A 27,954-nucleotide genomic window follows, 5' to 3' on the forward strand; every position below is an offset into this window, starting at 1 on the left:
TAGGTATTCGCGGAGATGGTCAGTTACGAAGTACTTCTACTTCTACTTCTACTCACAGTAATTTCTCAAGTGGTTATGTTTTAGATTATTACTTCTACTCCGAATTAACAGTTCTCGGTTTTCTAGGCAAAACTATAAGTTTAGAGAGAATAACTTGAAACAAATTGATACGGTAAACTCAAATAACTCCGCTTCTACTAGTTGGAATTGAGTCAAATTTGTTTTGCATCGTCTTTGAAGACAACTCAACAATTTCATGGGGTTGACAGAAAAATTTGAAATTTTCCCCAATAAATTAAAAATTTTAATTGGCGGTTATACCTGTTAGAATTGAACCAAATTTGGTGTGCAGCGTTTTTTAGGGTAACCGGACAATTTAATCAGTGAATGGCTGGAAATCGGAAAAAAGGTATTTTTGAACAGCCCTGTGCATGTGTTGTGTTGTGTTGCCTTGGCCTATTCAGCTACTTTAAATCCAACACTTTGCCTATTGACTTGAATGCCGGCATATAGCGCGCCAAGAACTATTCAGAGCGCTGTTGAAAAATATTGTTGCCTACTAAATGATATTTGAAAAACAATCCAAGTAAGCGTGGCTTAACGGGTGATGATGTGCTGTTGAATCTCAAGTACGCGATGGTAGTTTGAATTCATTACCATGACCGTTATCTCTCAGAAGTGGGATTACAGCTCACCTACGCGGCCAAAACTTTTTGCCCCCATCAAAATACAGATTAGGCTACGATATCCAAACTGGTTTCTGGAATATTTCTACGTACGTAGGCTACATATCCACGAAAAGGTCCCATTAGTTTTCGATGTTACTCCTTTTGGGCGTCTGAACCTCGAACTTGAACCTGGTTAGCATTGATAGGTTTCCGTAGCTGTTGAAGGTTCCTGATCTGAATAATTTGAAATTGACAGCGTTTCGTGAATGAGTGTGGTCGACAAAACACCAAATTTCTTTTATGTGGTGCAGACTGCTAAATAAATACAGTCCATTCTCAAGATTACCGGACCACGACTGACCTATCGATCTCGCTTCCCATGACATGCCGCCCTATTTCTTGTCGCATTCTTTTTCTATACTATCTTCTTTACTTTCATTCATTGTGCATGCCTCCTCTTTACATCGCCTAGGCCAAGGTGGGTGTCAGATTCCATAGACTACTCCTTGTCGCTTCGACATCTTCCTGTCTTTTCATTGTATCGCATTTTTTGTGGTGTAATGAACTGATAAAATTGCTAATAACCCAATGATGATGATGATGATGACTGCAGAATTGACATCATTTTTTTTCTGGAGGATCAAAACAGTATCGCCACCTAACGGTATAAGTGGTAGGCCAACATGTAGAAGTGGTGAGTGAAGAAAATTGAGACCCAAGTCGTTACAACCCTGCTCCAGAATCATCTCTCTATCTCTGTGTCCCTCTCACCCACTCTCTCTCCCTTTTGCCCTTTTGTCTGCCACGAAGTGTTTCAGACTTGTATCACGCCGGCAGGCCTACTACCATCGTGTCATAATTGCTGATACGGACATTCAGGCAGCGATACGTTCTCCTAGACTTGCCGACATTTGCATTTTACAATGGTACACAAGTGTTTCGATTCTCAGAGCGCCCAAGCCACGTAGAATGTAGATAACAGTGTATTTGTTTGATGCTGGTGTGATCAGAATCAGACTAGTTGACCTCGTAAGGTTGCATGGATCACTGCTGTACGATACCGAATACTGTTCATGCGTTTCTCTTCTGGATATCATCGATGCTGCCTGTTTGTCATGAATTTCAGTTGGACGAAAAATAAAGACACTCTCTCTATGCTCGACCCTCTGACTGCTTTCCTCTGAACTTGAAGTTCCAGGCCGCGACAATACGCTCAGTTTCGATATTTCCCCCCTAACTCGCTCCGCGCGGCCCAGTTCCACAAGAGAAGCCTCGATAACAGAGTTAATAATTGTGTTTTATATTATTTCCCGTATTGCGACGCAAATTCGCCAAGAAATTACCTAAGAGAATAACGAAAAACAGCACCCAGGACAAGTCACGCAATTGCACATGTAGCGGATGGAGTCGACCGCAAAGCACATGCGCAAGAACGCAGACATTCAGTAACTCGTCAATTAGAACGATACCGCAACGGAAAGGTAGAACGTATCAATTGCAGAAAACAATTGTGGAAGGCTGAAACATTTCCATGTTCCAAATGCAAAGGACAGTCGGTAAGCGCGACATGATATTTTTGAGATTATGATATGGGATTATGTTCCATGTATAGCTCTAAAAACACGACATCGCCTGTAAGCCTTTAGTGGGTGATTTAGAAATTGTATGGTAGGCACAGGAGTATGTTTATGAATACATAGCTGACTACTTGATGGGAAACATACCACGCGAAATACATAGCAACATGAGGCATTTACGTACAAAACTGCCAAGTGCAAGATATGGCTTACCATACACTGCAGGATTAGAACAGATCCGTCCCAACATATTTCAAGTTGGAAATGGACCAGAACTTCACACACAGCGTATTCTGAGGGTAACCGTGAAAAATGCTACAGCAGGTCACAGGATTCAGTCAAATCGAACAATGTCCGCCTTGTCCAGGCACTTTTCAAAATTCCAGTTACAGACACATACCTCGGGCAAAAAAATTCTACCATGTCACGGCATACGTTAACTACCCACACATTAAACGCACGATGTCAAGATGAAATAAAAATAAAATATCAAATGCCATGAAATGTTAAGCAAGTCTCACATCTTCATCGGTGATGGAAATATCATCACTCACTACACAATTTCAAACAGTCTGACATAACGTACACTGCCAGGTATCCAAATAACTCTCATCACATCAAAAATATGACATGGAACGTAAAAGGAACACATTCTTCAATTAGAGCCACTAATCGACCCGTTATACCTCTATAAGTTATGATTCACAACCGATATATTCTAGCGATTTAAAAGCGGAAATATATCCATAATACGTTAAGTCATGCTTTAAATGAAATCTACTATACTGCATGTGGGTATATATAAATATAATGATTTTGAATAGTAAAACCGAAGCGAATGAAGAGTACCGCCAAAAGACAGCAGCCATTATTATATCGCTAAGTGAGAAAAGCAGCAGCCTCAATCAACAACCAACGCCAGTTGGAATATAAGCTGTTGGTGTGGGGGAATCACCAACAGGTTAGTTAAGTTTGCTCTTGAAATGTTGCTCCTAGAGCAGGTAACCCAAGTTGGATCAAAATATGCAGCACTGTAATCACAAAACTGCAAGATACTTCACGTTAACTTAAGAATATATTATGCATAACCCGCCAAAAACCTTTTGTTCATCATGAATTTAATAAGATTACAAATGTGGTTGATTTTTGGCCTCGTTCCCGCTTGTGTCGGTAGGGACCGTAGTTGCATCCAACTATACCACACACATATCGGTTAAATTTTAATAGTTCTAACAATAGATAGCAATGAAGTTCTCTGGATCATCTTGCTTATGAAGGCCTATGGGCCCCTCGTCGTCTCCCAGTCTATTGCGCAATATTTGTTTCGTATACTTCTTTATTTATTGATGTGACGAATAAAAGACTATCTATCTATCTATGGCTTTCCAGAGTTTTATGGATCAGAAACCTGCATAATTCTTCGATCCTGATTGGGTTTGAATCACGTTTTTAGGACCCGGATTGAAGCCGGAGTCGCTCCATTCCACACTATCTCAGAGTGACACAAGGAAATTAACGATACTGCCTCCCTTTTGTTCTGCAAGCATGCATGCATCGTATTCGCACAGGGCATGTTAAAATGAGAGAGAATATGACAGTACGGAGTGAATGATTAATGCTCAAACAGCTTTGCGATAAGTTATGACAAGTCACTGCAAATCATCACGGCACCCAACTTTCGAAATAATTTGTTGCATTTGAGTGCGGAAAATAACGCTCGCTACTGATTTAAGGCGACACAGTGATATTACTTCCTCGACGAGAAAATTTATAGCACGCTTGCTTCTAAATAACCTCGCCGTTGACAATAAAATCTGTGGCTTGTTTCACAGACGGGAGTTCGTCTCGCGAGTCCTGTTTTAAACGCGTCCACTGGCTTTTGCTTTTCTTGACCGCGCTGTTGTGTTCCTGCATCTGACGTTCGAGGGCTACGATCTCTGACCTGAATAGGATAGGGTATACGTGATGTGACATTTATATACCGGATGCGCAAACCAATAAATCCTAGTAGCTCAAATTTTTGGTTAATACACTCAAGTTTGGCTTGTGAAACATTATCACATACAAGCAATCGATATTCGAATTTCAGGCCAGCATTTTGACACGTCTACGGGATACAGAACCTATATACAGGGCTGTATTCCTCCCAGATGTCACAGGGAGTTAAATAAGGACACTAAACAACAAAACTCATTGGAACTTGCAACTATAAATAGCGTGTAAATGCGCAAGTGTATAAAGAGACCTGAGCCTATAAAAATGAATCCTAGGCTGTCTTAATAATAATTCGAAACTGAACTGGGGGGATCTTAACAAAATTGTGCTCCATATGTAACGCTTTGATCATATAAATGTATTTTGTGATGCCTTTTTGTTCTGCGCTGACTCAGAAAGAAATTAATTTCATGCCGGTTCTAAGAGTTGCTTCATTTTGACAAAAACAAGTCACAAACTTTTAGCTATCGTGAACTGAACTTAAATTTGACATGACAATGCCGCCATAATGCAGAAACGGACTCATGACCAGAAAAAAGTATAAAAATTTAAAAAATAACAAAAAATGCTAATTGACTCAAGCTATAAATTGCACATATGCAACCCATACAGTTGAGAAGGAATCTCCAATATATGCAAGTTTTCTGAAGAGTGGTCTCAAGTAGACACAAAATCATGATATCTACCACATACAACTCAGAAAAACATCTCAAAGACATCACTATCCACAGGTTAGTCAACGCAAAACCAGCCGTCAGTCAAGATATCTACCACATACAACTGAAAGCAATAAAACATTCTGTTCTGTACCTCTAGTAGTCAGTATCTGCGGGTTCTAAATTCAATTAATAGGCACAATTCGAAAAAAGAAAACCCCACAACAACATTTGCCAAATTCCACCAAAACCACATGCTACCATACAGCCAACACTCATCTCACTGTCAAAGCATCTTTATTTGTCCGAAAATCTTAACAAGAAAATGTGGGCAAAGCTCATAAACCCGTCGTGAGACTTTGGTAGCAATTTAAAGACTAAAAATACTACAAAAAAGACACCAATATCACGCATTAACTTACTGTAAATCTTTCAATGAGGCTTCTATCTCTACGACGGACGGTGGCAAGGTATTTTTGGACGAGTCCAAACTGGGAACTTTGGTATCTGTAATTGCATTGACCGTGTATCCCCTGCGGCACGCGTTTGAATTCAACACCACATACCTGAGATTGTCTCAGAATGAACCTCTTGTGCGTCGAGAGAGGAATTCGCCACTAGACTCTCAGGCAGTGTGTCGTCAAGGGTGAAATCCTATGAAACAATGACATGTTCAACTATATATAAATCACAAATGGTTACTACGACAAATCATCTGATTCCACAAGGTCATTTTAGAGATCAGGCTTAGCCATCCATGCTATATTGCGCTAGCACATTGCTTTTTAATACACTCAACGAGTGGACATTAGGGCTGTTCAAAAATAACTTTTTTTTCTGAATCTTGCTGGCTACATGATTAGATCGTGAGGTTGCCTTAAAAAACGACGCATGCCAAATTTCAATTCATTCCAACCAATATTCGAGGGTTTCGTACAGTTTGAAAATTTTGAATTTGCCCGAAAATGCAAAAAAAATTTTTTTTCAGATTTTCCTTCCAACCCCATGAAATTGTTGCGCTGTCTTCGAAAACGATGCAGAACAAATTTGATTCAATTCCAAGCCGTAGAAGTGGAGTTATTTCAGTTTTTCTTTGTTAATTCTGGGATTATCCTGGATCGGTGGATCATCCCAGAATTATCATCGAAAAACTTCAATAACTCCGCTTCTACGGCTTGGAATTGAGTCAAATTTGTTTTGCATCATTTTTGAAGACAGCGCAACAATTTCATGGGGCTGGAAGGAGAATTTGAAAAAAAATTTTTTTTGCATTTTAGGGCAAATTCAAAATTTTCAAACTGTACGAAACCCGCGAATATTGGTTGGAATGAATTGAAATTTGGCATGCGTCGTGTTTTAAGGCAACCTCACGATTTAACCAAGTAGCCAGCAAGATTCAGGAAAAAAAAAAGGTTATTTTTATCAGCCCTAATGGACATGTAAGCGTGCAATACTCGAGCATGGGGTTGAAGTTGGGTTTAAGGTTGGGAGTAACCGCCAATTTTGGGTTATAGAGGCCCATGTTCAAGTGTTGCATGCTCGAATGTCTGGAAAGCATACTTCCTAAATGAATAATGAAATAACCCAGGCTGTCACTTTGACCATTGACCAACGAGCGGGTTCTGGCCGAGGCAATTTCGAGTGGTTGCTAGAATGATAGCTATATAATTCAACAAGTACTGCTTTTACTGGGTGGTCCCAGTCAATTTAGTCCCACTTGCTTGTGTACGAGGCATTCCTCGAAAGGTACTACACACCATTTCATTCTAAATGTCACCGATTCACCGGAGTTGTTAGCACACCAACCAGGATTAGCGACCTATTTTATTAGTACACCCATCTACAAAACAAGGTCACTACAGGAAAACATATTGATGTGTACTTTAAAAAAAAAAAATCATCAGACACCCTGGAAATAGTTCGAAACAAATAGATTTAAGATGTAACGTAATCAGATTTGATATTGAAAATTTAATCGCACCGCACAATCTGCGGCTGTGATTTTCACAGTTGGAATTCGGATTTGACTCACGTCGGACATGAACATGCTCTTGTCTTGATTCCCGTTAATCCAAGCGAGAGACCGTAAGCTGGCCTGCAAGCGTCTGGCGCGCATTTGATAGCGAGTTTTCTCTCTTACGGCGACATCGGTTTGCCGAGATCTCTCTGTGAGCTTGACCTGAGTTCACAAGAGTCAGGATTTGTGAGTGTACATCAAACGATTGGGGTAGCATTATACGCAGAGGTAGTCGAAGTGGTCAGCGTTGCTACTCAAGTAGCGGTGAGTCGAGTGTTTGAGTTTCACTCAGTATGACGCCATAAGAGTATGGATATAATTCAATTTTTACACCATATAAAGATAATTTGGTATATTTTCGACCATGTCTATTTCACTACACTTTGCGACAATGCTATTGGTTTACAAGGCTCTTGAGAAATGTAATTTCCGCCAGCATGAGTCGATCGTGTTACATGTTTCGGATGCTATAATACTACTAATCGCGTTTCCAAGGGAAAAATCATCGAAACATATAATTCTCGTCGATATTAGTGGAAAGTATCAAATAACTTCAGAGCTCGCAAAAAATAGTCTGTCTGTCTATTCGAATCACTGCAATTGATACTAGATTCAGATGCGAATAGTCTAACCATTGCGCCTAACCCTAGCGGTTATGAATGAAAGAGAGTGATTGAACCTGAAATGCATGCGAAAAGGAAAGAGTGCCAATGCTTTGTTATTCAAATTAGCATTCGTGCGGGGTTAGCGTTGCTATCAAAAAGATGAGATGTAAATTGGTTAGCTAAAACATGCGGGTTAAAACAGCCTAACAGGACGAGGCAATGCGATATTTGCTCACCCAAGCAAGAATATCAAGAGCAGTATGATCTCAAATACAAGTTTCGCTATCGCCCACAGAGAGACTGCCAAAGCCTACAGGCACGGTACGTGCCTTATAATCAATAACGCTCAATACTTGAGGTTGGCAGCTCAAAAATCTTGGAAGTCAAATTGATACTTTCATGAAAGCTTTTTGAGGAGTTGAAAAGGCTTATTGCAAACTAGTTAAAAATCTAATCAATCTAGGCCGATAAAAGCATCCCGCGAACCAGGCTCGGACAACTGGATAATCCTGGTTGCCTAATTAGACTAATCGGTGGTGATTTGGTTCGATTTAATTGGAGTTGTAATCTAATTTTGAAAAAAGTGCGAAGCCATGATACTAATATTATTCTATTTTGGAAAATCTGAGAATTGTCTAGTTGCATCACTCTGCAGTCCAGGCCAAGAAAAACACGCAGCAAACCACCTGCAAGCTTTCGACGGACGCCCGCAACTCCCCGTTTGCTCCCGTCAAGCCGTCCAGCCTCTCGGACATCTTGGAAGCTCTCAGCTCCAAAATTTTCCTTTCCGCCAAAGCCTTCCGTTTCGCCTCCTGCAGCTGCAACGCCGTTCTCTTCTTTACGTCGCAAAGTTCTCTCTCGAAATCCCTCCCCGATTTCGGCGACTCGCTTTTCGAGTCCACAGACCGTTGCTCGAGTAAGACCTTGGTTTCCGCGCGTAGCTCGTCGATTTTCTTGTTGGCATTTTTCAATTGTTTTTTGAGGACCGCCACCGTTTTCTTGTAGGCCGTCAGTTTTTTGCACTCCATCGCTTGCAAAATAGTCATGGGTGACGGTAGGGTGTTTTCGGGGTTGGATTTTTCCGTCGATGTATCGTTGGACTGTAATTTTTCGGTGGATTTGGGAATATTCTCGATAGGACAGGATTGCGAGGATTCGCGCAATGCTGTAAAAATAGAAAAATAGAAATTATACAAATTATTAAGATACTATATAATACAACTGGTAGCCCGTGGCATTGTTCAGCACCCAAGAAGTAGCTCTCGGTTTCAAAGGGGTTGCAGACCCCTGATTTATACCAACTTCAGATAAAGCACATCAAACTAACCTTTCAAGGAAGACGTTAAAGACAAATTCTCAGAAGTCGCATCTTCCAATTTTTTAGACAGCTCCTCCACTTTTACTGCGGACTTTGCGAGTTCGTCTTTCAAGAGCTCGATTTCCTGCTGAAATATAAGAAAAAATCAATAAAAAAATGTCCGCTTGAAATTTTTCATAAGCGATTTCAACCCAATTCTAGTTTAATGGTACTGTATGGTAGAACCGAAGTTGGAGTAAAAAATTTCGGATTTCAAATAATAGGTTTACGGTGGGTTGTTCTATAATTAATAATTGAAAAATTTACCATGAAAAATACTGTGTTTTTCAAATCCGAAATCTTTACTGACTTCCCTTCTACTGGTTGGAACTGAGCCAAATTTGGTGTGCAGTGATTTTTTAACAAGCCTTACAATTGCATGAAGCAGTTACAAATATTTTAAAATTGGACTCTGATAAGGAGAGTAGCCTACTAATCTAGAACGGATATAGATTGAACATAATATTATTTCTCACATGACTGCCAAGAGATGTGTCCTTGTCACAGTCCGTTTGTGTGGTCTCGTCTTCCAAGAGGGCGTCTGCGATCTGCTGCTTTGTAGATACAAGGGGCGCGTCTCCAGACTCGGTTTGAGCACAGGAGTCTTCTAACATACACGAATGCGACAGTTTCAAATCTAGAAATAGTAGTGACGTAAAACTCTGCGCGACACAAGTAACGACCACGCAAAGTAACTCATAACAGGCTTTGTGCTTGGAAAAAATCACGAACGAATGAAATCATCTTACACCCAAAAACCAGGGGTGGTTGCCAGACGTACGTTGTCATAATATAGTAATTTTCCTCAATCTTGACACTTTCTGGCCCTCTTTTCCAAGTATCAGGACTGATAGACGAAATACCAATCACGTGGTGACTTTACTATTCTTCGAAGTTACAATGAAATGTCTGTCTTGGCCGTCCTAGTCTCGAGTCATGTGACTTGGTTCGAGTCATGCACAATGACTTGAGTACAAGTCGAGTCAATACAATAATTGCCTAGAGTCGAGTCATGACTTGAATCACTGCAACCCTGGTATCCAGTGCGGTCACTCATTTTAAAATTGAAATTGGAGCAGTTGAAAAATGCTTCGTCACATATCACCTTATTCAGTCACGCCTTGGCACTCAATAACAGAGAAGTGATAAAACAGGCCATACCTGACAAGTTCAGTTCGAGCTGAGACACAGCGTCCCGAAGTCTTGCGTTTTCTTTCGTTAAATGCAATATGCGATTTTCATACTCTTTTCTCGCTGCATCCATCTTTTCATTTTGTTCCGCAAACTCCTGAACAATATCGCTTGAGTTGAGTATACAGGTCAACATGTCATTATATTTGTCACGAAATTGCAATGGTATAAGTTAGCTATAGGCCATGACTCGAACCAAGTCATATGACTCGAGACTCAGACGGCCAAGACCGACATTTCATTGTGATTTCGAAGAATAGTAAAGTAACCACAGTATTGGGATTTCGTCTACTGGTACTGGCACTTGAAAATGCGACAAGAAACTGCTAAAAGTGAGGAAAATTATTCTATTATAAATGCGAACCATTCGATATCACCAAACAGAGTTATAAAAAGTGGTTTAACAAGACTTTAACTGGAAACTGAGCAGTCAACACAATGACTTGGACTCGGACTCGACCCTCCACAAGCTGACTTGGACTTTACTCGGTTGTGAATTGAAAATACCTCGACTTGACTCGAGTCAAAACTATAAAAGTGAGATTGAATTGTGACTCGGAGCCTTGTCAATTGGTTGCAACCCTGGTGTGTACTATGCTGTGTATAACTGTGTGCACCACCATATGTGCCTAGCCAGGGGAGGTATTGTAACTTGTATTTTAAAACAGGGACGCGTAGCATGAAAATATGAGGGGACCAGAATATCGATTCCAATCAACATGGTTAAGTGTTGATCTTTGCCAACGTCGGGTTAGGTTACATGTATTAAACTCACCTTGACGACATCTTTAACAAGACAGCTTGTTTGCGTCGTTGCATCATCCAAAAGGGTTTCTTCTTCTCGCGAGTTAATTCGCTGCACTACCAACTCATGAGTCGTTGTGGTATCGATTGTTTGGGTGCCGGCATCTTCCAAAAGGGTTTCCGCGGGCTGCGCGTTGGTTCGAGACGCAAAATCGTCCATTGCCCGCGTACCGCCCAAACTGACTGCACGAAAAGACAGAAAACATCAGAATACATACGCAATTGCACACATTCACAAGTTTTTTTCTCGCAATATTGTTTTCAGGGTTTTGGCGCTGCCCCTACCAGTGTAGAGGATGGAGCCAAAGTGGATATTGGCCAAATTCTGTAATGACAACTCGTATTGGGGCAGATACAACCAGAGTATGTATGCGAATGTGTGTATATTTGCCGGAGCTGGATTCCATTTCAAAGGAACAGGATTGAATAGGCCTCCGAAGTACAGAATTTCAATGTAGCAAACTAAGAATATGTTCATTTTCATATAGCTAAAGTTATTTCACTCTACCATTATAAAGCTACGACAGCCGATCCTCAGCCGCCAGAGAGAACACATCTACACCCCGGGTAATATTCCATCATTGTTGTGGTATTATTCGGCTATTTTACAGCCAGATTTGTCGCTGTTGAACAGGGTTGTAATGACTTGAGTCATGACTCGACTTGAGTCATACACGAGTCGCAATTCTTCGTTGACTCGACTTGACTATCCTGTTGCTATACCGTAACTGTGTGTTGTCATCTGTCGTTTGCAATCTAACGTTCTTGTCATTATTGCAAATTCCTTCTACGTTTTGAATCTGCTTTACAGCATTTACTGACGTTTCCTCCTGTTGAGAGCCAGTCAAAATGCTTTCGAGTGAAATTAATTTAGCAATACGAGTATATTGTTTGTTGCTAAACAGGATTGGAGTCAGACTAGGAAATTTGCCGAACTGCACCCCACTATAACCTGAAAGTTCAATTTTAAAATAATTTTGATCAAAGGAATTTTTATTCTTGAAATAGATTGCAAAGTAAACCAAGTCGCAAGGCTCCGAGTCACAAGTCATGGTTTTGACTCGAGTCAAGTCGAGTCATTTTCCATCCACCACCGAGTCAAGTCCGAGTCCGAGTCATGGTATTATGAATAGGGTCCGAGTCCAAGTCATTGTGTTGACTGCTCAATTTGCAGTTGAAGTTTTGTTAAACCCACTTTTTATAACTCTGTTTGGTGATATCGAGTGTTTGTCATTTATAATACACTAATTTCCCTCACTTTTAGCAGATTATGGTCACATTTTCAAGTGCCAGTACCAATAGACGACATACCAATAGTATAGTAACTTTACTATTCTTCGAAATTACAATGAAATGTCGGTCTTGGCCGTCTGAGTCTCGAGTCATATGACTTGGCTCGAGTCACACGCAATGACTCGAGTCCAAGTCGAGTCAATGAGCAGATTGACTCGAGTCGAGTCATTTCCGTATTTTGAGAAAATGACTCGAGCCAAGTCGAGTCATTACAACCCTGGCGCTGGGACCCCCTCCCTCTTGTAATCGAATGGCCGACGAATGGTTGGCAAATCGTACCACACAAAATATCTTGATATCCACTTACTTCCAGCCCTGCTCTCCAGTGCGACGATCATTTCCGCCTGCTGTGTATTTTCCTGGAGAAGCTGCAGTTTCTCTTCGATCAGAATCTGGATTTCGCGATCGCTACGTTCTTGTAAAACGATGGACCTCTGCTGTAATCACAGACACAACTGCAAAAGAGCTATTCCCGCACGAGAAATGGGCGCCTGAAATCTAGTAACCAAATATATTTAGGCTACAAATTTTTAATAATTAAAGTCATAATAATAAAAAATATGGGAGAAGTTTTTAGGGTATCAATTAATTCAATCCATTCATTTTAAATAAGTCCGAGTCACGACGGTCACATAAAAATACATAGCCCTCACCATTTGTTCGATTTGCTCGGTGGCATCTTTGACACCGTCGATTTCGTCGTTATCGGTTTGGGATGACCTTTCACAAGACACAATCACACCTAGAATAAAAATATCAGTAACATGATAAAATATGCAACACAAAATATGCCTCAAAAATTTTTAGGGCAATATTTCACTCGGCCATATCACAGATTGACAATCGCGACAATAGTGGTTCAGACTGAATTCAAAATTTCAACACGAGTTTGGGGCAGTTGGGTAGAATACATTATCGCTTATAATAGAGATAGCAGTAATACCCTGGACTCAAACAGGACCAGTTCATTTTCAGTACACAATAGACGAGACTTGAGGCCAAAAATCTATCAGATTTGGCAAAGTTTTGTTGTAGCAGCCCTAGTGGAAACATCAGCATGCAAAAAGTTTGAATATGACCACTGTATGTGAATAATACCAATAATAACGCAGGACTAATTTACACCTACACTTACAACATCTCCGCCTCTAGAAACCTTGCCGATTCTTCATCTACCGCAATTATATAATCGAACCTGGTCATGTATTTCATAGGGATAGCAATTAGACTCAATTACTGAAAGTTCACTTCAATCTCGACATTTTCTTTAGAGGAAAGGTTGCTCCCGGGTTGTGTGTGTATTTACCAGTTTTACTGTGAATAAAGAAAATTCATAAATCAGCAATCACCTTTTTCAATGCTTTTTGCCGCAATTTCATCAACTCGCTTCCGATACTCTTCCGCCTTCACGTTGGCTTCGGCCATTTCCGTTCTCATTTTCCCTTCTGCTTCCTTGGCCCAGTCTTGGTAGTGCTTCTGTAGGGAGACGCAATATTCCTGTTGGCGCACGACGGCCGATCTCAGGGTTTCCGATTCTTCGCGAAGCTTGTTCATTTCTTGAATGTAATTCATGTATTTTTAAAGGTTGCACGATATTTGAGCACGCGACACAAATGTAAAAACCAGGTATGCCAGGTAGGCCTTGCATGACAGAAAGGTCATAATTCCTAAAATTTAACCTGTTTTTATTTACACTTGGTCGGAAATCGAGGTGTAACACAAAATTTTTCGCTCAGAAACCTAAAATCATTCAGAAAATACACACAAAACATACCCGCAATATATTTCCCGTCAGTACCAACGTTCCTACTGATCGCGTCGCTTAGCTGTACCATAGTACTGGACAGTTCTTGTTTGACAATGCCAAGTTCTTCGCTACCGTTCTTCAACCGTGACTTCAATTCTTCGATTTGCTGATACAAAGAACAAAAAACAAAAATATTTGTACGTGAATGTATCAGATACGTATTTATGCAAATAAATATTCATATTTGGTGTTACGACTGTCGATGTACAAAGTTTTTTTTTCAATTCGGTGATTGTTACTGAAAACTGCCCCTGACGAGTGTCAGTCGAAAATATTTGGGTTTTCAATATGAATATATTATTTTAACTGAATATATTATCAACACACGCCAACCGAGCCTGTGCCTACAGAAGAATATATTATCATTATTATTGAAATGTAATCTCACTTGGTTCTTGGCGTTTGATTCCAGGAGAGTACGCTCAAAGTCAGATTCCAAAGAAGTAATTTGCTCCTGTACCGTACGACTCTGATCTTTGACCTCTTTCAGTTCGTTTCCCAACAATTTCTTCACCTCCTCGCTCTGCCCGATTTTCTGAATCGACAGAATCGCGTCAAAACCCGGCAAAAATGGTACAAGAAAAGAGTGCGAGAGTATTATTGCGAATTAAACTCGTGAACATGGCGATATGGAGATCAAGGTCAGATTTGTTCAAACTATTGGATTTTCAAAATGCGAAACTAGAACTAAAACTAGAACTAGCAATCTTTAAAAATCTGCAACCATCTAACTAAAACAAGTAACTACATTCAATGCTGCATCGTATCAGAACCCAACCCCTGGCTCCGCTGTTAGTAGTAATGACTAGGGCAAGTTTTTGCAGCTTATGCAACTTTTTCTTTTACAGCTTCCGGCAGCTTCCTAGATACTCCGAAGTTTTGTGGAATGCTGTTTTAAGCTGTTTGAAGGATTCTTATAGCGCGACTTTTTGCAACTTTTGTCCATTTTTTCATGCAACTTTTTCGATTTTTCATGAAAAATTTTGCAACTTTTTTCGTTTTCTCATGCAACCAACTTTTTACTGGAAATACTTGGCAGTATATGTAAATAGATCGCTTGATTATTCGACTGAAATACCGTAAATCAGCACTGACGCAACGCTCTAACGGGTATTACGGGAACTGAGCCGGAAAGTTGACCTTTTTTTTCAGTCAACCAACAGAGAATGTGGATGGAAAACTGTTTTTCGGGAGTGGAACAGGGGAGTTCACCTTTTTTTTAGTCGACCGACCAGAATGTGGCCTTTTCGTGCAAATTTTGCGAGAAATAAATGCAGCTTTCAACGGATTTGACTGCAACAAAAACTTGCCCTAGTAATGACTCTGAGCTAGCAATGACTGTAAGCCAAATGGCGACACGTGTTCTATAGCTGTTTGGCAACTAGATTATTTCGAATTGTGCAGCTGGAACTAGAACTAGAGCTACTGACTTTTTAAAATCCTCAACTACAACTAGAAATATTCGAAAAGTCAGTAATTAGCTGATCTGATTAGCTGAAGATATCAGATTGGTGGTTTGTACCAGTGTTGGGATCAAGTCACTACCTTCGAGTCACGAGTCATATCGAGTCATTGCAGAGTTTGACTCGAGTCAAGTCAAGTCACTCAATTTTCGAAGGTGACTCGAGTCAAGTCAAGTCACTCGATTTTTGGAGGTGACTCGAGTCAAGTCAAGTCGAGTCACGAGTCAAGTCACAATTCAAGTCAAATTGAATCTTCGACGTATGAGTGATGATTCAAAGTCATAGCATTTTGCCAGCTGCGTGAAAAAGATTGATTGGCCATTTAGCTTGAATCAAATAACGAATATAAAGTTAAGTATACAAGCAAAAAGGCGTTGTATCGCACGCGCACACGTAGAACTGCTAATAAAATACGTGATTAACTAGTTGCATGCTACAGTCTGTTATTATCAGCCAAAATAGAGGATCGAATACGAAGCTTCGATAAGTTTAAACAACTTGATATGGTACTATACACTACCCATCTACGCACATCCGTCAGAATATAAACGCATAAACTATATTCATTCGATTTAAATCATAGCGGAGGGTTGGTAAAGGTGAGCACTGCTCAATGTAAGCGCTGAGTCGACTAAGAAACAGAGATACGTTTCTATTAATCTACTACTACTACGACAACGTAGGCCGTGATCATTTCGTTTGCGGTCAATTTATTTGTGATGTAACAATGGAGGACCAGTGAAACGTACAATAAGTGAAGGACTGACTGGTTGCTCTCACAAGTGTCAGCGCCGTATCGCGAATAATCCGAACGTGCACATAATACAATGATTTAGTCGACACAGTTTGCTTATTGATGACTTGAAATTGACTCGTAAATTTTGCTCCGAGTCACGAGTCAATCCACATTTTTGAAGCGTCGAGTCAAGTCAAGTCATTTTTGCAAAGTGACTCGAGTCAAGTCAAGTCATACGAAAAAGTTGACTCGAGTCAAGTCATGACTCGAGTCATCCCAACACTGGTTTGTACAAGTCTGACAAGGGTTGTTCAATCTTAGCTTTGTTTGAAAATATACTTACACCTGTTGGATTAGCTAAAAAAATAACTCCACAAAACAAATTCGACTCAATTTCGACCAGTAGAAGATATGCTATTCGAAATTGAAATTTTGATCATTTTTATAAAAAGTATTTTCATTTCTCTTCAGATACTTTCGCACCCCCAAGGTGGTTTGAGAACCACCGTTTCAGATAAAGACGTTGCCAGCTAACGACATGATTAATAACCTCGTGAATGTGCAAAGAAAATCACTTATATCACTAAGTATATTAAAATTACCTCAGTTAGGTTCTCGATGTCGTCCCTATACTTGTCCTCGATCGCGATATTAGAATCGTTCAATTTCGCAATATCACTTTCGTAAGATTCCTTTTGTTGACTCAGCATAAACCGTAATTCTTCCGCGGTTCTTTCTGCGGCTTCCAGCGACCTCCGCAAATCGACTTTGTCTCGATTCAAAGTTTCGACTTGTTGCGAGAGCTCTCGCCTGGCGGACTGCAACTCGGAGAGCAGCTGTAACTGTTCGATATTGCTCTCTTCTTTTGATTTCTCGTCGCTGTTCCGGTCGCCAATCTCGTCTTGCTTGGTGATCAAGGATTTTTGCAAGCGATCGATCTGTGATATATCGAAACCGCAAATGGTTACCGACATCAGAAATTTCCATCAGGACTAGACAGGAAAGAATATTGCTATCATCACTGCAATAATACATAGATTATGGAAGACTAGTCGCCGAATTCACTATTCAGGTTATACGTGAATATCCTTCAAAATTTGTTGCTGTCATTGTTGCGCTGCAAATTTCAAGGTATTACTGTTTCAATCTCTTTGAAACCTATTAGTGTGCCGATAAGCCTTCGTAAGAGGCACCAGAAGAGCCTTTCATAATATGTATATATGTATTTTTGCAAGGGATGTTGCGAACCAGCTTTCTAAGTTATTGCAGTCTGGAATTTTGGATTTGAAAGAATAGCATTAACGGTGGGTAATCCCAGAATTATCAACGAAAAACTCAAATAACTTCGCTTCAACGGTTATAACTGAGTCAAATTTGTGGTGCATCCTTTTTGCAAACAACGTTTCAATTTCTTGGTGTTGACAGTAAAATTGAAAAAAAAAATTTCAATGTTTTATATTAAATTTAAAATTTCATACTGTAATAGCGATTACCAGTCGGAATGGATTCAAATTTGGCATGCATCGATTTTTAGCCCACCTGACGATTTAATCGCCTAGCCAGCAAGATTTGGAAAAAAGGTGAAACAATCCTACTATTCCTGTTAACCAAACACTAATATATGTCATCTAGTGCTGTAACCCTACATCCAGTTTACCTCTTCGGACAACCAAACGAATCTGTCATTTTAAAACATGCCAAGCCAAAAATGGTAGCGCAAACCTCTTTCGTTAACTCCGTGTTGTTTTGCGCCAGCGTGTCCACTCGACCGTTATGTCTCAATTCGATTTCTTTCTTCTCTTCTGCATTGGCGGCGACCACTCTCTCCAGTTCCCGGATTTCCTGCGAGAGCTTCTGTTTTTCCAACACGGCTTGAGCCAGCTCGGCCTCTGTCTCCCGAATGGCGGCCGCGTGGTCTTTGGTGGTTTTCTGTAGAGGTTGTAGCAGAGTGGTAATCTCTAGTAGAAGTATACCTAACTGACACCGTAAAGGACGGTGAAATCGTACCTCGTAATCTTGAAGCGAATTTTTCAGTTTTGAAACTTCTTCGCGCTCGTTTTTCAACGAGCCTTCCAATTCTTGGATTCTTTCGCCGTGCCGCGATATCACTTCGTCTTTGTCCTGGAGACTTCTGCAGAAAATTTGAACCAAATATCAGAGGGTGGGTCGGACTCGCCCAAGGCCCAGTCTGGCTATTTCAGCGATTACGAATGACAAAATTTATTGGAATCCGATATTCCTAAAAAGGTAGTCTGGATTTGACGAAGTAATTGTCAAAAACATATCTCCTCGATTAAATCTTGTATTTTTCCATTATCATGGCTTAGTGACAATGCCCATCGCTACAATGTCAAACTTCACAAATGTATTGATGATCGCAGGAATTACATTCACTTTTATAGAGAGAGACCTAATTTACGACGAGGCTGCAATTTCAACGTCTGGAAATCGGGTTTCAATATGGCGTTCCGGTCAGCTTATTACCGTCGCAAACTCCTCTCCCTCTCCACCATTTCGACCCACGACTTTTCCTTGTTCTGAACGCGGTTCTGTAACTCTTTCACGCTTCTCTCCAATCGGGATTTCTCTTGCGACGAGCTTCGCGACTGCGTCAGCAGTTGCTCTATCTGAGAAGGATAACCGAAGATTGCACCTTTCACATGACATCAAAGCTACTGTAACTATTTATGACTCAAGATTGCTCGCGTGGGGTAGCCTGCATACAATTACGTGGAACTTTTTCATGGAGGTGCGTTGATACTTATTTTCAGAGGTGATCAAAGTAGCCAGCGTTGCTACTAACAGACCAAGACCTGTCAAGACTGCTTTGAGCGGAAATACAAAATGAAACATCTGAAAGCTACCAGAGCAAGTTGTCCCAGAAAGTAGATTTGGTCGAGGGGTCACACACCGTCAGTGAATCGCAGGAGGCGAGTTTCAAAATTACACCATAGAATGACTAATGACATCACAAATAGACACAATCTTCGAAAATATATTCAGAATTCAGATAACGGAGTATATCTTGGTAACACCATTGTTATTATCCCACAGATAAAATCCAATATATTAGCTTGAAACGTTTTCCAGGAAGTGAAAACCTGATAGGACATGTGCGATAGATACTATGTGTGTCGTTTGAAATATCGATAGGAAAAATTACATGTAAGATAGCTTGTGTACAACCTCGTGTTTCTACGTTATATATATGTGTGTGATACAACGAATATAGTTTTCAACATTACATTTTGGAAACGATTCTTATATCGCTGGTATGATCGGCTCAATAGAATTACAAGTCGTGGAGAGAGTACAAAAAGGAAGCTGTCCGTGTGCTTTTGGGTATAGGTGTGTATGAGACAGCCTCTTTGGCACGTCAGACAATTATGACTGATAAAGACATTCGCCCTGCATTATGAGGAGCTATTTCACACGGTTATAATGACAATTTCACTCATAAGGTTGACTTGACGCTGACTTATCACAAAACTACTTTCTAAAAGTAACTAAGTACATGCGGAAGTACTCTTAAAATATAACAACTTGAGCAAGTACTACAAGCATGTAAACCCGACGTGAGCACTCTGCTAAAGTAGTAGAAGTACTTCATCTCTGACCACCTATGCTTATTCTACTCAGGTAGAGAGCTTCAATACACAATTGATAAATATAGGCTATCGATATTGAAATAAACCCGACTATTTTCGGCTGACACTCGTCTGGGGTAATCGTCAGCATCTACCAGAGAATTGGAAAGAACACCGTATCATTGCTAACATACAACGTCCCCGGATACCTGAATACCCCGGAATAGTGTCAATCGAAAATATTCGGGTATATTTCAATATGAATTTATTATTCAATTACACACATAGCAGGCCTAAAATTCAAGCGCTGTCCAGTGCTCACGAATGACCAGAACGATCAGTGATTGCGACTAGATAAAAATCTACGTCCGTCAGATATTTGGGCAATGGTACTGCCGTAGCATACTGAACAGCGGCTGTGACCAAGTCTGAATCTTCCAACCGAAAAAAATGCGCACCTGTAAATTCTTGTCTCGTATTCGAATTTCGGCGTTGACATTGTTCAGCTTTGAGATATCAGCGGTCAAGGATTTGACCTGCTCTTCCAGTTCGACCCTGCGCGTAGTTTCCTTGTGAGCGGTCGCCGCCTACAACATATTAACCGCCACTTCAATACTAGCTAAAAGCAACAGTTGGAAAATTGATCCCGTGCACGCGCCACTCTCAAATAGCGCGTACCCCAATTCAGCGCTGAAGCCGTAAATACGTTTCCCCGGTACAAGCCACTCAGCTAGGATTGTGAGTGATCCGCCGGCCAGAGGTGGTCAAAGCATTCAGTGATGCTACTCAAGTAAAATTAGAATTAGTGATGTAAATCTCTACTCAATTACAAGTAGAAGTTACAATCTCCAGGTCATATTCAAAACTACATCAAGTGATAGCATAAAAGCAAAGGTCTGAAAAGCAGGGTTGTAATGACTCGAGTCATGACTTTCTACATTTCAATATCAAGAGTGCAAATAGAAAGTGGTTTACAAAGTAAAACGATATCTCGGGGAAAATATCCGACTTGGAAAGCCCGTACCTTCTCCAGAAATTGGTTTTTCAACTTTTGAAAGCCGTTCTCCACCTTGCCCAGGTCGCCGCGCAACTTCTCGACGGCCGCGTTCAGTTCCACCTTCTCCCTGGTCTGGACGGACAGCCTGCTCTGGAGCATGATATTTTCGGCGTCAGCCTCGCGAAAGCGCATCTCGTGCTTCGCAGACTTCTCGAGAAGGTGCTCATTGGTGTGTTCCGTGTCAGCGCATCTGAATGGCAACAAAGTCAATGGTTCAAGAAGGGGGTCTTTGAAACTGTCACACTCAATCCTCAAACCACAAAAAATTCCAATAACAAACAAAAAGTGGAGCCGTCTGAAAAACTCAAGCCTAAAATGCATGAATACCCTCTTTACCAATGCCCCAGTAGAGGCCTACAGTAGGGGTATTCAAAAATGACTTTTTTTTCTCAAATCGTACTGGCTACTTGATAAAATCGTTAGGTAACCTAATTTAGGCCTATACACCAAATTTGGCTTAATTCCAGCCAGTGGCCACATTGCTACAGGAGAAGAAAGTTTCGATTTATTATATAAAAATAAATAACAAAATATTTGAAAATTTTCTGTTCACCCCATGAAAGTGTTGGGTTGCCTATGGAAACGATGTTCACCAAATTTGGTTCAATTCCAACCAGTGGAAGCAGAGTTATTGCCGTCGTGAAATTTGGATTTGAATAAAATAGTATTTACGGCGGGCATCATTATAATAAATAATTCAAGAATTGGTTACCGTAAATACTATTTTATTCATAATCAAACTTTTTCGACGGCAATAACTCCGCTCCCACTGGTTGGAATTGAACCAAATTTGGGGAACATCGTTTCTATCGACAGCCTAACACTTTCATGGGGTGGACAGAAAATTTTCAATTTTTTTGTTATTTTTTTTTATATAATAAATCGAAACTTTCTTCTCCTGTAGCAATGCGGCATATTGGTGTGTAGGCTTAAATTAGGTAACCTAACAATTTCATCAAGTAGCCAGTACGATTTGAGAAAAAAATCATTTTTGAATACCCATAGCCTACAGCCAATACGAAGAGCGATATCCACAAAGAACATTAATTCAATGACCGACTGGTAACTGCCAGCTTTAATGAGCAACCGTCTCCCAATCACGGTAACATACTTTGCGGCTAGCATCTTGTTCTCGATTTGCAGTTTCTCGCACTCCATCACTTTGTCTTGCAGTCTGGCCGAGACGTCGTTTTTCACTTCCGTCAAATGCCGAACAAACGACCCGATGCCCTCGTCCTTGGCGGTCGCGTCTCGCAACAAACTTTCCAGCTCGCGGTTTTTGTCCGATGTGCCGCTGACCTGGTCGTCCCAAATGAGATCAGATTTGGCAAATTTTGGCAGGATAAGAATTTAGGATTAATTCAAAACTGAATTTGGGCATTCGATTTCTAATCATTTTCAATTTTCATTCGGCTATAGACCAAATCTGGGCCGTTAGCGAATTTGGACTTGGAAATCATTTATGGATCGTGAGTTATAAATATTAAACCCACTCATCTCTGCTGGTCGTACAAATAATATCGGGCCTTGCAATTACTCGTCCATCAAAAAGCAGACTCATAAGCAGACGTGGTCTAAAAGTAGTGAACGTTGCTATTCGTTTGCTACTCTAAACCAAACTTTCAAAGTAATAAATTCAGTCTAGGCTTCAGATACTTTTATCGGGTACATGACTCAACAACACGAGGGCCTGCGTACTGATATGAGAATTCTGCAAAAATACTGCGTATACCTAACTACAAAGGCACCCTAGAAGCAATGTTCCCTTCAAGCTGCGCACGTGCGCAAATGCGCAGTGCTGACACGGTCTCCGCGCGCAGAAAATATAAGTTGCGCACAAGGAATCCAAAGCGATGACCTTTTTTTAGCCGTTACGCACTGTTTTCCATGGGTCTGCGCAGTGAGGTGGTGAGTGTGCGCAGACTCGGCAAAAACTAGAGGGAACATTGCCTATAGGTCTGCCTTATAAAATGGGATACAAAACACAGGCTGCGGTCAAAATATGAAGACGCAAGACAAGTCGCGAGTCAAACTGGTTCACCTCCTTTTCGAGTCTTTGCAGCTTTACTTGCTGCTCCGTCGACAAGTGCTTGAGAAGATCGATCTCGGTTTTCCGGGACTCTTCGTTGAACCGCGAGTCTTCCAGGGATTTTCTGAGAAGTTCCATTTCGCCTGTCGAGTGCTGCAGGTGTCCTTGCATGTTGGCCATTTCGGATTTGAAAAATTCCTGCAAGCGATATTCAAATAAGGACGCTCAAATTACAAAATTCGACCCGGATGAGTGTTTGCCGAAAATATTCGGGTTTATTTCAATATGAATTATTATTCAATTGTATACTAAGTAGAAGTGCGTGCTACTAACCACCTCTGTAATTTGGGCAGGGTGAAAACCAGTATCTTGCGCTACTTAGGCTATAAGTGGCCATGATTTTTAACTACTTCACGCTACGAAACGGTTTACAGTTTTTCAGGCAAAAGTAGGCCTATATTTTATATACCTACTTTTTACTTACTCCGATATCGCTAATTCTACTTGCACTTCAAGTAGAAATTTAGTGCTACTTCAACTTCTAGTCGAGTACAAACGATGACAACTTCTGACCGTCTTTGGAAGTGACCCAAACGTGAATCTAGGCTAACAAACTAGCAAGCAGTATTGTGATGCCATAAGAGTAAAAATGATGTGAAAAGTTCAAATATGTACGTTTCATGTGACCTCAATGAATATAATACCAATTCTACATCACGTTCAAGGTAATTTGGTAATTTTTCGACCACATACATCTATAATTGCGCTGTTGCAATGCTGTGTTTTGATCACGACTTCACATATCTTATTTACACTAACGTGCATATCTTTGTACTACCAGTACATGTTTCGTATGCTCCAATACGAACAATTGAGGTTGTCAGATTTCAACAGTAAAGAACTATATCGAACCTATAGTTCTCGTTGATAAATAACTCAGTAGTGGCAAGGATCGTATCATTACAGTAGGCCTACTCGAAAAAATCATCTCAATACTCGGATCATTAGTAACAATATTCGATTCAGGTTCAATCCCAATACATATTGCCACAGTATATCATCTCAATGAAAATCCCAGATAAGTAGCCACTTATGATCCCTTTCACTCACCTCCTTCTGCGACAAAGTTCTTTTGATGTCTTGTTCATTCTCGCGGGCGCCCCGATATTTTTCTTCCAACTCGGCCACGCGACTGGACAGAGTGTTGGCGCGGGCGGTCTCCTTGTGCAGATCTAGCTGCAGTTGTTGCTTTGACGACACAAGAATGGCGATGTCCGCGTCGGCAAGCTGTGTATTGTGATGAGATGGTGGATTTAAGCATTTGAAAATGGATACAGCACAGGTCATACCCAATACCCGTGCCCAGCAGAGGTGGTAATAAGGTGATTCCACATTTTCTGAATACCCACTTGAGAGAAGCTTTCTCTTCCTCAATTTTACTCTACTGCTCAATGCTCATACCAAACGCTCAAGCGATGATATCATATCATGCTTGTGCACTCGTAGTACCTGAGCCACAGTTTGGAACACTTCATTTTCTAGTCTATCAGATATAGTTTATCAAGAGATCATACCAATTCAACGAGCAAGTAGAAGATAGCTTCAATACAACATCCGTTATAATATAATATTTTATTACAACGGATGTTCTATGGAAAGCTATCTTCAAGTTCTGTACCACGAACCAGCTATTTGAATAACTGGATGTGGTCAAAGTAGTCTACATTGCTACTCAAGCGCAAGAATCAATTTCCAAGAAAGTCAAAACTACTTCAAGTAAATGTTAAAAATTAGATCTGAAAGGTGCACAAGTAGTTACAAAATTAGATTCAGCGGCAAGCGTGATACAGGGGCTTTTTCGCTCAGTATTCATGATAATTTCACTCTGAAAAATAATACTAACATATTCCAAACTACTGTTTATGTTAAAAAATCTTGAGAGTAAAAACGAAGCAGTTTTGCATAAAAAAATGTCAAGTAGAAGTGGAAGTAGTCAAAAGTAAGTAAGTAATGTGAGGCAGCAAAACATACTTGAGTAGAAGTACTTCGTTACCGACCATCTCAGCGTGACATTATTACAACCTAAACAACACATCCTGTGTGTCACAGCACTAAAGTTTTACCATCTTTGTAACACTGCTCTTACTCATGGATTCAGTAGCGCAATAAGTGTCATTTTGACGCAGATTGTTGGGAAATTCAAACATACAATACGTCATTTCAATTTACTCAATTGTATAATGTATATGTTGCACAGCACATGCAGAACTTTCCATTTTCAACTTCCACTGCAAACAGTTGGGTTCAACACGCTCATCACAGAAATATCAATAACTACTAGCCCCACATAGTTCCGCGTGTACCATACAGCAGTTAATTTTCAATTCTACATACCCGCAATGATTCTTTCAGTTTTTCATAATCATTCACCATTCCTTCCGTGCATGAAGTTTGAACGGAATCCTGAGCCTCCGAAAATGTTGATAATCCATCGATGTCATCATTCTGAAATGATAGGCAGGTTTGAAGTTGTGAATATATTTAGGTATCATTAACATAAAAAAAGCATCAACAGTTGAAATTTAGTGTGGGGAGCAATTTATGGATAAAATGTAACCTACTATCTGAATAACGCCAAGGAAATGCAAAATAGTCTCGATTTCCTACAGGATTATATTCCAGCTACAAAAGAATCTGCCCAAGGATACATGCCTAAGGCTAATTACACTAAATGCTGCTGAGAGTCAGTGATTGATACACTAACAGATTTTATTTACACAAGCTTTATGCTGAAGTGAATGTTACAATATTTGTCAGCCTAAGCCTACTATCATGTACTGTAGGTATCTCAACTATCTGCTCTCTGGAATATTTGAATTCCAGCAAATTGTAAATACGCATAATATGCTGACATTCCTTACACAAGTTGTAGATCTCTTTCAAATAATGTTTACATCGCAACCTGGTTAACAATTTATGCCAAGTTGAAATCAAAATATCTTTTCTGCTATTATTTTAGGCGTGATGATTGTGTGACAGGTCTGATTTTGCAAAATAACAAGACCAGACCTACGCGACAATTGACAGGTCATAATTTACAGCGAGAAATCTGCCATATGAAATTAGTGACAAGATAACAATTGCGGTAACTGCTGAAATCAGACAAAATTAATCTGTAAGAAGACTAGGGGGCTGGCCCATACCCATTGTTGTGGCCAGATGATATTCTCCTGACAGCCCATACCACGCGACTGCGTGCAATTGCTATAGCTTAGTCAGAAAAAACCCTGCGAAGTCATTGTACAATATAGCCTACATTATTGCTCTTCAAAAATATCGTTTTTTTATTATTGCACAAGAGCCTACTTGATAAAATTGTAAGGTTACTAAAAAAACGCTCAACAACACAATTTTGGCTCAATTCCAACCAGTGGAAGCGAAGTTATCACAGTAGAAAATTTTGGATTTATTTATTAAAAATAGGTACCGGTACCGTATAAAATATTTTCAAATTTTACTGGCTATACCCCATGAAATTGTTAGGTTGTCTAAAAAAACGATGCACAACAAATTTGGCTCAACTCAAACCAGTAAAAGCAAAGTTATTGGAGCACAAAATTTCGAATTTGGAAAAAATAGTATTTACGGAGGCAAATTCTTTCATTATTTAATATAGATTTACCCACCGTTAATACTGTGATTTGAAATCCGAAATTTTGAACACGGCATCAATGACTTCATCTCGTAATTAAAAAAACACAAACATTCTATGTGACTGTATATAGCCTACATCTACATCTATATATTTGTAAATGTCCCATTAGTTTTTGAACATTACACTTTGACCAACTTTTCTGTACGTGTCTGTATGTATCAGAAGTTTTTGCTATTTTCGTTGTTTGTGTTTGAGATGATGAATAAATAATTTCTCTCTCTCATAATTATGCAGCCGCATGTTTGAATCCCCTGCTCTTAAGGTTTGGAACTGCTCCTGAAGCTAGATGCCATATTTTGGATATCAGTTGAATATATCAGCGAAGGCTTTGATCATAATTTCATAACCGGAAATATATCGATCGCAGTTCATACTTACGATAGATAGCCTTGACCCCCGTAAATCACTCATAGACGAGCTTTCTGAAATCGCAGCCCTCGCATCGGTTTGAGACAAAATTTTTGGCACGACAGCTGATGGGGCTGCGCTCCTCGGAAGAGTCGCATTATGAGAAGGCATTGCTGTAACTGGAAGAAGCAAGGACGGCGAAATTTGGATAGTTCTTTCTCTTCTAGGATTGCCGTGAATTGTAGGCTGATTTCTTTGGATACTCCCTGAATTTCCAACGTGCGACGTGGAATCGTGTGAAGATTGCGGTGACATTAGCGGACGAAACTTTGTATCATTAACACTTTTAATCTCATATGATACATTGCTAAGCTCACTGACCGACGCAATGTCTGTATTGTCCGTTAATTCAGAGTCAGATACATCATTTCCATGTAAATATTCGCTATTATACCGCCCAAGCGAATTTATCATTGAATTTGCCGAATCATCTTCCACTTTAGTAGCAGAGCCAGGAAGAAGCTTCTTTTGACTTGTCGATAATTTTGGAGAATGAGGGTATAGCTTTGATGCCGACATAGGAGTTAGTAACAACGGGTTGATGTTTATGACGCGGTGCTTCCCAGTTTTGCATGCTATATCCTGGCTGTCTTTGGTTGGAGTGTAGGAATTGTAAGATGTGCTCTTTGGCTCCATATCGCATTTGCTGGCGGATAGCCTTGGTTTCCGATACTGTGTTACTGCTTTTCTTTTATTATATAACGTAATTACACACAATATCTATGTACTTGTACCGTAAACGGACAGCACTACATTGCAATTGCTGCGACCATAATTTTAGAAACACCTTTTGTAGCCTATTGCTAAAAGATATATCATAGTTTATAGTGCTATCATATCATCCTTTCTTTTTTGAAATAATTGTGCATTGTGCCTTGCAATAGTAAATTTCATTATTTAAAAATATCTGACAGACTGACACCATACCGCCAAACCAATATTCGAATCACAATCACCATACGAATGTAATCGTGATCTGAATTCATATA

The 27,954-nt window shown here is 40.1% G+C and overlaps 2 protein-coding genes across 9 annotated transcripts in view; one reads left to right on the forward strand and one right to left on the reverse strand.

Annotated features, from left to right (window-relative positions):
* Positions 1-27,954, forward strand: part of LOC145437617 (uncharacterized) — a 299,426-nt gene that overhangs the window by 139,801 nt on the left and 131,671 nt on the right. The gene's annotated exons all lie outside the window — the stretch shown is intronic.
* On the reverse strand, positions 3,628-27,931 carry LOC145437593 (uncharacterized). 5 transcript variants are annotated; one of them, XM_080314861.1, is made up of 26 exons: positions 26,936-27,931; positions 25,237-25,347; positions 23,953-24,129; positions 22,855-23,040; positions 21,925-22,112; positions 20,781-21,003; positions 20,215-20,343; positions 18,654-18,796; positions 18,177-18,300; positions 17,892-18,098; positions 16,772-17,107; positions 14,359-14,505; positions 13,938-14,076; positions 13,513-13,719; positions 12,817-12,905; positions 12,471-12,600; positions 10,842-11,053; positions 10,037-10,163; positions 9,352-9,512; positions 8,846-8,963; positions 8,205-8,683; positions 6,929-7,075; positions 5,463-5,550; positions 5,319-5,403; positions 5,181-5,209; positions 4,050-4,187 (listed from the first exon to the last, which is right to left on the reverse strand). In XM_080314861.1, exons 1-25 carry the CDS (start codon positions 27,599-27,601, stop codon positions 5,194-5,196), a joined length of 4,635 nt encoding a protein of 1,544 aa, XP_080170987.1. In that variant the 5' UTR covers positions 27,602-27,931; the 3' UTR covers positions 4,050-4,187; positions 5,181-5,193. The 5 variants fall into 5 exon arrangements, with proteins under 5 accessions (XP_080170986.1, XP_080170985.1, XP_080170984.1 ...); XM_080314860.1 differs by lacking the exon at positions 5,181-5,209 and having other exon boundaries at positions 3,628-4,187; positions 9,352-9,482; XM_080314859.1 differs by lacking the exon at positions 5,181-5,209 and having other exon boundaries at positions 3,628-4,187; positions 8,846-8,960; positions 26,936-27,930.

Source organism: Botryllus schlosseri, chromosome 4 (genome assembly GCF_051294905.1).
Source record: "Botryllus schlosseri isolate E-star chromosome 4, Bs_hap1, whole genome shotgun sequence".
In the NCBI taxonomy this organism is placed as follows: Eukaryota; Metazoa; Chordata; class Ascidiacea; order Stolidobranchia; family Styelidae; genus Botryllus; species Botryllus schlosseri.